Source organism: Eleutherodactylus coqui, chromosome 2 (genome assembly GCF_035609145.1).
Source record: "Eleutherodactylus coqui strain aEleCoq1 chromosome 2, aEleCoq1.hap1, whole genome shotgun sequence".
Lineage (NCBI taxonomy): Eukaryota > Metazoa > Chordata > Amphibia > Anura > Eleutherodactylidae > Eleutherodactylus > Eleutherodactylus coqui.
In genome coordinates this window covers 118,138,336-118,149,500 of record NC_089838.1, presented here as the reverse complement: position 1 = coordinate 118,149,500, position 11,165 = coordinate 118,138,336, and the positions used below count along the sequence as shown (strand labels likewise).

General features: G+C 43.6%; 1 protein-coding gene across 1 annotated transcript; it reads left to right on the top strand.

Annotated features, from left to right (window-relative positions):
* Positions 1-218: 218 nt before the first annotated feature.
* LOC136610022 (histone-binding protein RBBP7-like) lies at positions 219-7,240 on the top strand. The gene is made up of 5 exons (XM_066589292.1): positions 219-270; positions 1,703-1,847; positions 2,305-2,450; positions 5,968-6,145; positions 7,087-7,240. The coding sequence occupies exons 1-5, from the start codon at positions 219-221 to the stop codon at positions 7,238-7,240; spliced, it is 675 nt and encodes a 224-aa protein (XP_066445389.1).
* The last annotated feature ends 3,925 nt before the right edge of the window (positions 7,241-11,165 follow it).

The window sequence follows — 11,165 nt, the reverse complement described above, 5'->3', positions numbered from 1 at the left end:
CTCTTGCTCAGGGGAGAGAGGGGGAGAGAGGGCGAGAGAGAGAGAGAAGGGGGAGAGAGAGGGGGGGAGAGAGAGAGAGAGAGAGAGAGGGAGAGAGAGAGAGGGGGGGAAGGGGGGGAGAGAGAGGCCAAGCCTTGTGTGGAATGTTGTGTGATCAGAGCAACATAAATTCAAGTGCCGAGTAAGACCACATCACTGTAAACTGTACTGGCGTCACCATGACAACTACTACTATGGAACTGTACTACTTTTCCCTTTTTGTGCGACTTGGTTGGTCCTGGCTTTGCCGCCATTGCCGGGGGAGAGATTGCAGAGCCACCCGTGACAACCACCTTGAACATACCCTGTGGTCTCGCACCACAGCGGTCTGTGGAGTGGCCCGGTTGGTACAGCACTGGTGGTGTGTTGGTAGTCTGAGACATCGCACGCTGCTGTGATTGGCCAGTGCCGACCAATCAGGGAGCAGCATTCCATATCTGAGTACTGATGCGCAAGTAGTGCTGACAAGAGGGCTGCAGCCATGTTTGTAGTATGAAGAGGGGTCTCAAGAAAAGGAAGGCACTGGGTGATAGACCTCCCTCCTTCAGCCCTGCAGAGCCGCTGTAAGCACAGGCCAGCTTTATGGAGCTGTGCGGCTGCTGACCGGAGGCAGTCTAGGGACTACAGCGTGACCACCTTAAAGACATGGCCTGTTTTAGATGCAACAATTTTTTGGGGTGGGGGTGGGTTCATCTCCACTTTTTAAAAGCCATACCTTTTACTTTTCTCATTGTGTCATATGAGGGCTGTTTTTTGCATGATGCAGTGTTTTTAATGCTACCGTTTTTGGGTGCCTATAATGTAGTCTCAAGCTCACCTCTCCGAAACCGCTGTGCGCATCCCAGTACATGCGCAGTACATCATTTGACATGCTGGATGATGCGGTGGGCGGGGATGAGTATTCACGCGATACTTCCGCTGTGCTACAGCGGAAATATAGTGTGACGGGCGTTTCTATTGACTACAATGGAAGCCGGCCGTATGTATTCCGGCGGCAATTAGAGCATGCCGCGGTTTGTTTCACACTGTGGAATTCCGAAATGTGGGAGCCATCCTGTAATACTAAGGCAGCTCCGAATCCATTAGAACGGGAGCGACTCGCTATTCCAGCCCGAGTGGGGGAACTAGTCTATGACCATCATTTACCCTAATAAGCTATATAAACTGGCATTGTGCTCTCTGCACAATCCCGTAGCTCCTTAAGCCACCAGGGTTATTGCATTTTCACCCTGATGAACCACCCTCTGGCTATAGGGTACATTAATTTATGCTGTGGTTTTACATCGCCTGCCCTAGAGAAAGCAGTGGTATTGTCCTTCAAGGGGTTTTCCTATAATTTTTCACACAGTTTAGGTGATGAGGGGGGCGGGTCTCGCCACTGGGACCCCCACCGATCATGAGAATGGGGCCTTGTGCCCTCTTTCCTCCTCACTGAACACCCACAGCAAAAAGGAGCTTGGTTAGAGCGGCATGTGCATTGCTGTGGCCTTTAACTCAGCGGGACTCCTGAGGTATATAAACCCCTGTGTCCACTCTTTTCCAGCCTGTGTAGCGATTATGCAGTGAAGCAGACTGCAGAGCCCCCCGATGTCTTTGGACCCTCCAAGGGTTCGGAAGCCTCTTGTGGGTCAGTTGTGACTTGTTTCATTTGATCTCTCTGTAGTGTTTGAAGATACTATGGAAGAGCGCGTTATCAATGAGGAGTACAAAATATGGAAGATAAACACTCCATTTCTCTATGACTTGTTAATGACACATGCCCTGGAGTGGCCAAGCCTTACTGTGCAGTGGCTGCCGGATGTTACTAGGTAAGAATCTTCATGTTAAAGCTTGTACCTATACAGACATAGACGGATACTTGTCACCTGGCATTGGGACCCTTTGTGCCAGCCCTGTGGCACCACGATTGTATTGTCCTTCCTCCACTGGATGCTTTTTTCTCAATGACACATTTTTCGACACACTATACTGTTTGACCTGCACAGATGATGCTCACTGCAAGCCCTGTTCTGGTCTGTGAATACTGATGAGAATAGGACATGCAGTGATTCTTCCCTCAGACCATAGGACCATGTGAAAAATTGCTCATATATATTCTCATAGGCTATAATGGGACCTTGTGCTGTCCATGGAATATACAGACGGTAAATGGCCAGAAGACACAGCTGAATGAGGCCTAAGGGGTGTCCCCAGTACTGAAGTAATGGGCTCACAGGACATGATGGATTGCCTTTTTAATGTGCTTTTTAATTTTCCCTCCTTTAGACCAGAAGGTAAAGATAACGCCTTGCATTGGTTGGTACTTGGGACACACACTTCAGATGAGCAGAATCACCTAGTCGTGGCCAGAGTCCAGATTCCAAATGATGATGCACAGTTTGATGCTTCTCACTATGACAGTGAGAAAGGAGGTAAGGAGTCTGCATTCAGCTGTCACCTATCATACAGCATTATGTGAATGAACGCCGGAACAGTATAACTTAGTACCGTCCAGCATCTGATGTACATATATGTCATGATGTCTGAAGGAGTTTATGGAGCACAAATATGTGGTCCCTCAACACAATATTGGTTCCAGGGTGATCATAGCACGTTAAAACCATAACTATGGACAGCTGGTAATTGGTTCTGAAGACTGCAAGTATCAACCATAAGTAATGCAAAATGAAGATTAAAGAAAATCGTGCAGATAACTAAGAGCACCTTCATATCTGCATCAGAGGTACTGCACTGTACCATAGTCGGGAGCTTACAGCCAATCCGTGCATGTACATCAGTAATATCGGGGTTTTACCTTGTGAAATGCCCATGCTGGGTTTTATAGAAAGTCCATGTGCTGCAGATCCAGACTGGCATGTATGCCGCATCTATTGTCAAGTTAGTGACCTGGGAAAGAACATTGTATGCAGAAATATTGTACCTTGAGGGCATTATGACTTGAAGGATTGCTGCAGTGCAGTGTATTCTAGAAGTGATGAAGAGATCACATGTTCAACACCTACTAGGTGACTAAGAAAAAGTTGAAAACTATTTTAAAAGCATCTTCAAAAAGCCATTTCTTAATGCAACTGAACAAAAGTAAATCTAACTATTAGAATATAACACTTCTCCTGCGTGGTTACTGCTATAAGGGCCAGCATTGCTTTGTGGGGTTTTTTTTGTTCTGTTTTTATTTTCTATAAGGTTCCACCCCACTGAAAGGAAGTCTGTGAGCGCAAACAAGCCGTCCAAACTGCAGGCATCCTACTATAGAGCAGGAGGAGCGGAGCAGATTGTATATAGTTTATGGGGGAAGAGTCGGTATAACTTGTCATTTATTCATATCTCTGCTTATGCAGAACTGAATAGTCTAATGGGCGTTCCTATCAGTGATTGACCGCTACCCTTGTATCTACGGTCAGACACAGCTGTCAAGTCCTTGCAACAGCACGTCAGGGGCAAAAGTTAAAAGCAAAACTTTATGCCTCCACATATGGCATCTCGACATCATAGGTCTTTATCAAGCATAAAACAGGAATATGTACATTCTACAACCTGTTAATTACATCAGTCAACCAATATGTATAGCTTCACAGATGCATGTGTAATACCACTTTTACCTGCTCCCAGGAGACCGCTGTATGATCAGCATGCTGGTATTTGTGCAGGCAATCTCAGCCGAGGGAACTCCATCTCAGGCCAATGAGCAATATAAGCATTGGTGGCCACCCAGCAATGATCTGTCCACTGACCGTGCCACACACCCCTGTGATCATAGTTCATGAGCGCATGAACTACTACCTTCCATAATACTATGACAATTACACCTAGCAACATCAGTCAGCTGTTCCCAGTGTCACATGGCGGAAAAGGAGGATGAAGAAAAGACTATTTAGGCCCAATGTCCACTTGCACGCATGGATTCCAATGTGGAATCCGTGCCTGCCCGTGGATATGGGAGTAAGACCTTTTCTTACCTCTACGGATCCAGCACAGGTATCTGTCATGACTGGATCTTCTCTCTTCAGCACAGCTGACGCGCATGCGCAGTGCTTTTTTTTTTTTCTTCTTTCAAAGCTCCTGTTTGCCCGCCGATCCACGGCCCGTCCACAGTGACAGCTGCAGGTGGTCTGCGGATCAGACGGCCTCCATTGACTTTAATGGAAGCCATGTGTGCGGGATCCGCATGAAAATAAAGCATGCTGCAATTTCCATCCGCACACCGTGAAGAAAAATCCCAAATCAAATCACATTTCCCCCCTCTCCTTCCCACGTGGACATTGGGCCTATGTAGATCTCTACCCAAATATCTGTCCAATAAACATGTTTATATATGAAGGGCAACGAACCAGCAATCATTGTCATAGCACCACCTTCTTTCTGGCTTAAACTACTTACATTCAGATATCAACTGACCATGAGGAATGGTACCCTACACATCGGGGTCCCCTATTTGCTCCACCCAAATCCACTGCTAGAATAATGGTTCAACAAATTTCACTCAGGTATTTCAGTTGATATGAATAGACGAGACAGCCCCCATTATATTACACACAGACCATTAACCCTTTAGTGTCGGGGCTTTTTTGTTTATTTCTATTCATAGTGCGATCTGACAGGCAGTCTATCAAGCCACCCCATGGGGACAGCTTGATAGGCATTCTACCTTCTTTCAGAAGGCCCCCGGCTGCCATGACACCCACACGGCTTCCTGTAATCTCATCGGGCGGGTGTACAGGACGTATATTAACTTTTTTCCACAACACTTCTGCCCTATTCAGCAATTCCAGCAACCTGATTGGTGAATCAGCCAACCCAATCAGGTTGCTGGAATTGCTGAATAGGGCAGAAGTGTTGTGAAAAAAAAGTTAATATGCATACAGGGACCCCCTTAACATCTTTTAGGTGATTTAAATGCCGCTGTCAGAATTGACTGGCATATAAAGGGTTAACAGCCTCGGTGAGCCACACGGTTCATCGTAGCTGTTGGCGCCGCTAGGCGTTGGCTGTAAGAAACAGCCAACACTCAGGATGTGTGAAGGGAGGTCGGCCCTCATGCACGTCCTGCATCTGCAGGATGTAAAAACACTATAGGGCTGTCACTAAGAGGTTAAATGTCCCTACACGGCCCATCTTAATAGACCATCATAGTACATCCCACTGAATTACACGTTGGCCATCCTGGATAGGATCTATCAAAAAATGAAACCAATATGAAAATACATTAAAACCCTTTCTCATACAGAACACTAATAATCACCGCGTGTAAACGTATGCAGCGACTGAACGAGACTCGTGTCTGCAAGCAGATCACTAAATGATGAGCAGTTTAGTGTAAGCAGCAGTCAATCACTTCTAAACGAGTGATTGCTTACTTTGAATGGAAGCAGGAGGAGAACGCTCCCCAGCCCACTACACCACAACTCCGGGAGCGATGCCAGCGATACTCGCTCCTATAACAACACAGTAGCGAGTGCCTGGCATAGTTTGCCATTAGTTGTACTGTTGACTAACTGATATTTCTTGTATTTGGAACACCGCTGTCAATCACTGATGGCTCTGCTGCCCATTGGACTGTACAGCTCACAATGAGCAGGGATATAAATAATAAAATACATGTTATACTGAATCTTCCCCCATGAAACTGTCCGCTCCGCCGGCTCTAGAACATCATGCCTGCAGTTTGGACAACGTGTTCGAGCTGACAGACTCCCTATAAAACTCCTCAGATGTTTCTATACATTATATGGTACATCAAATGGTGTCAAATAAAGTCCTGCATAAAATAAGCCTTAATACAACTGTTGATGTAAAAAAGGTGGCGATGAGGAAACAAGGGAAACCTTTTGTCATTGATTTATTTTTTGTCCTCTTTTTCCTCTTACCAGCAGCTGCTCTGACATTGGTGACCAAAGTGTTTTTCCTCATTCTGTATGCTTTGTGTTTCAGAATTTGGCGGGTTTGGTTCTGTAAGTGGCAAGATTGAGACCAAAATTAAAATCAACCATGAAGGTGAAGTGAATCGGGCCCGATACATGCCCCAGAATCCTTGCATCATTGCTACAAAAACTCCATCCTCTGATGTGCTGGTATTTGATTATACGAAGCACCCATCTAAACCTGCTAAGTAACAGCGCCTGCAGGAATGCCTAATGAGACTTGGCTATTTGATGCAAGTCATGTGACCACAGGTTGTGACTTTGCATTGGCGCACACCTCGCTTTCATCTACAGTATTTTTCATAGTTTTTAACCCCTGAACGCTCCATGATGTACAGTTACAATCACACTCCATACAATGTAGGTGTTGGCTGTTTCTTGCAGCTGATGCCCGCCCACAACGGGTGTGATCAGCACTCACTGTGACTTTCACTCTCAATATCACTTAATGTAGAATCTAAAGTAGCCAGCGATTTGGAGTACTGAAGTCCTCCATGAAGAGATTTCTAATGTGATTCATTGTAAACTATATTTGCATAACTATTTCTTAATCTTAATGACTTTGACAAGGCCCAAATGGTGATGGCTAGATGAGTGGGTCAGAGCATCTTGAAAATGGCAGATCTTGTAGAGCATTTATAGTGGTTAGTACATACTAAAAGTTGATCAAGGAAGGACAATCAGTGACAGGGTCATGAACACCCAAAGCTAGTTGATGGGAGTGGGGATTGAAGGATATAGTTCATCTGGTGCAATCCAGCAGAAGAGCTACAGTACCACAAATTACTGAAAATGTTAATGACAGAACATAAAGTGCATTGCAGCTTGCTGCAGCCTAGTGCTGCTGTCTGTCCATAGGACATGTGAGCATCGGAACTGGATCATGGAGCAATTGTAGAAGGTGGCCTGCACTAATGAATTATGGTTTCTTTTACATTATGTGGATGACCAAGTGTGTTGCGTGCATCGTTAACCTGAGGAAGAGATGGCCCTATAGAACATTGTGCAAAGAAAGCAAGCCAGTGGAGGTAATATGATGTTCCGAGCATTGTTTGGCAGGGAAACAGTGGGTCCTGGCATTTTTGTGGATGTTGCTTTGACAAGTACCACCTACTTAAACATTCTGCAGACAAATTGCAGTTGCCTCTTTCAGCAGGACAGAACACCTTGCTACACCAAAAATTGTTCATGATTGGTCTGAGGAGCATGACAATGAGTTCAAGATGTTGACTCGACCTGGAAATTCTCTAGATCTCAATCAAACATTTGTGGGATGGGCTTGAAAACCATCTTGATTCTTGGAAGTCCCACCTCATGAATTACAGGACCCAAGTAGTCACAAACTTTTCAAACTCCTTATGTTTATGTGATAGCAAATGAAATACCTACTGGTATTAAAAGTGCAATTCACCTTACCTAAAATTAGGTTTTTGGGCTGAAAAAACACCCAAGTGCTGGACACTAGGGGTTTTCCTTTTAAGTTGCTGTCCACTGCTTGATGCCAAGAGATAACATTTTAGAAAGTAGGAAGTCAAGAAGAGAGATGGCTCATGCTGCCTATTGGAGTTCATAAAGCAGAAGGGGCAGGAGAAGAGAGAGAACCAAAGACACAGACATGCTGTTAGAGCTAATGGTGAGTTATTATTTCACATCTGCACTGCTCAGTGCTTCTCTAGTATTATCTCTGATGATTGTGTGTGTGTGTTACAGACAGGGAGCAGAATCTGCAGTTCTCTTTGTGAACAGTGTATGGAACACAGCATAATGGTAGCCAATTCCCACTAGTTCAGATCAAACTGAAAATCACAGATACAGCCTGCAGAGGGAATAAATGCAGGATAATATAATGGACAGAAATAGTGTTACGCCTCACATACACACTGTAGTTTATTCTGAACAGTCAAGGTCACTTTAAAGTGGTTTTTCCAGGACTAAAAACAACGGTCTGCTGTTTTTTTCAGCACCCCACGCTAAGTGGAGTGAAATGCGGAAAAAAACACAATTGCAACATTTTTGGGTGGGATTTTATGATGTACACTATGCAGCAAAAATGACATGTTAAGTTTATTCTGTGAGTCAGTACATATGGGGGGATTCCAAATGTATACAATGTACTGTTTTTGTGCACTATTTAAAAAAAAAAATAAATGGGTGTGTGATTTTTATTTATTTTTTTTGCAAGAGAATTTCTGCTGCTTCAACTTTTGGGTGACTTTTTCTTTTTCTTTTAGACTGGGTGACCAGCATTCACTATACAGGGTAAATAATGCATTATTATTTTTTCAATAGATCTGGCTTCCTATAGACTGTGATACCACATATTTTTTATATTAATGGAGTTTCTTTTACATTTTTATTTTTTTTGTAATAAAATCTTTAATTTTGCTGGGCTTAAGAGGCAAGCATCCATAGCAGCCCTGGGAGTCTTCACAAGGCCCCAAGTTGCCATAAAGAGCGGTCACCCAGGATCTTGTCGCAGGCACGCCTTTTGCATGGCAGTGGGAGATCCCTCCCTTTGTTGGGACATTTAAATGCCATTGTTAGAATTGTCAATGGCATCTAAATAGTTAAACCAACATGGACAAACAAAGGTGGCCAAACCACTTCTATACTTACCTGATGCACACTTTGTACTAGTATGCATTAGTAGTCTAAGACACTAAATACTGATCTGACTGGTCAGCACTGGTCAAGTGGACAGCACTGGTCAATCAAATCAGGTGTAGTGTCCTAGACTAATGATGTGGGTCAGAAGCAGTGTCGTGTATCCTTAAGGAGAGCACCCGAAAAGTGTGTGGAAACACCTAGGGGGTGAGTGATGGTATGCCCTAGGTGTCTACACACACTTTATGGAGACACGACACCGATATTCTGACCCACATTAGAGGCCTCTCACAGACTAAGCCAGAAGCCTGCTGCATACTGATGGGGGGCAATCACCCTGAAGCAGCCTGTCTGTGCATGGTTTTCTGGCTTTGTTTCCTATTCCCAATCATTGATAAGACTTGTTATAGGGTCACTTTGATTTGAAGGAATGCTGCCATCCAATAGATGGCGCTGTAGAGGTATTTTTCCTTTTTTCTTTTTTGCATTAGACTAATGATACATGCTAATGCACAGTGTACATCAGTAGTCAGAAAAGCTGGTGCTGCCATCTTTGCTTCAAATACAGCCTATACCCACCACATATGGAGTAGACTTAGTGCCTGAGCCCACTCCATACCCAGCCCATGCACATCTGACATTCATGTACATTGGATTCGCCAAGGGGTTAAAGAATCTACTACGAAGATCTTTGTGCCAGACACCATCAGAGGTCTTATGGAATTCATGCCTCAATATGTATGTGCAATAAATATATATCTGAGTTTTATTATATCGCTCTGTGCATGTATAATCATTAGTGGTTGTTGGCCAATTTCAGACTTGCAGTAGGAAATGCGTATCTTTTAATCAAAGACTCTTTTCATATTTGTGACTTGAGTTGTTTATCACTAGTTGTGTTGTATCTAAACCACGTCTTTTTAATGAAGTTTTGCTTAAATTTAGTAAATAGATCAAGCGACTGAGCTCCACCGAAAACATTACAGTTGTCTTTCGCCACTTAAAACCTTGTTGGTTTTTGTTCTGTGGATCAAAGCGTTCTATTCATAATAAACCATTATTAGCCACTCCAAGTCTTGCATTGGTAATAGTGATAGACTTCAAATCAGTGCAGTACATCAAAGTGTGCTTTCAGAAAACATTGGAACAGTAGTAGCCAGGTTTAATAGCTGGAACATGAAAGGTAGTTGGATGCCAAAATGTGATTTAATGACTGAAATCATTTGGGGACTTTTTCATTATTACATGTGTTTACTGATATTTTGTAAACTCTCTAATGATACACATACAAAATAGAGGAAAATTGGCAGATTTCAGCAGAACTGAGTGACTCTCATTTGTAGGGGGGGCAGGGGGGGGGGATTTTCTGATACTACCCTGTTGGCCGATGCGGTGAATGATGGTTGTAATTCAACAGGCCCGATCCTTTGTTCTCATGGGACATATGCCACTGTGCGACTGGCAGTAGCCTTTTCCCCTTTCCCCAGTGAAAATCCATGTATGCATCTATAAGCCTAGCATGGGGAGTTGGGAGGAATAGCTGTGAGCCATCCCAACCTTTTGGCCTACAGTTATTTAAAGGGGTTTTCGAGGCAAAAATACTATCGATGACCCATCCTCAGCATATGTTATCAATATCTGATGGCCCGCTGCTCAGGATTCCAGCTGAGCTGGGCTTGCGCGCTGCCAGGGCCAATATACACAAGGGTCAGAGCGGAAGCTGCTGTTCTGACCCCCTGTATAGTGACTAGTGCTTGTGATTGCAGGCTCAGCTCCCCTTGGTTTCAGTTAGAGCTTTCAGATGTATGGGCAGCATAAGTGCAATAATTTAATGAACTTATAGGCTCATGCTGACTTAGTAACTTAACTGGAACTTTATAGTATTTCTTAAAGCAACCAATGGGCCTCTTTATCAAAATACAGTAGATTTCTTTAATCCAACCATTACATTTATATATTTTTTAAATGGCCTTTACTGCTGTTATGGGGCTCTTGAAGAAGAGTTGATCTCCAGTTGGTTCTCTTTATTTTTGGGTAGCAAAAATCCCTGATGCTGAGGAACTACATTGTCAGCGGAGGTGTGGAATTGACCAAGGTCCTGAAAAGGGCATGGAGGAGAGACAAAAAAGGGGATGGAGAGGAGACAAAAACCAGGCTCATCTTTCTTGGGTAACACTATAATGGGCAGGCCTGGTTTGATCTTTACTACTCAACTCCTTTCTTCCTTGTTCGCTACATGCTCACCGTCCAACAATTTTTTTCATAGTCAAGTATTTAATAAGGGTTTTGAAAAAAAAAAAGTTACAGACGAAACAAAATTGGGAATTTTGGAGGAAATCATTGTACGAAAAAGAACATACACAAAATGTCAATATGCCTAAAATACCTGACATAGTAGGTCAATAAGGCCCTGGAGAGCAGTATTAACTACGTGTATTTCAACTAATATGCAAGGAGGTTTATACACTATTCATCTTCACTGACTGTGTATTTGTGAATCAATCAGAGTTCTTGGAACTAATGAAAGCAAGAGGATAGAAAAATAATATATGACCTGTCGCACTGCAATTATAAATTTCCCACAGGACATAGATGAGATGGGAT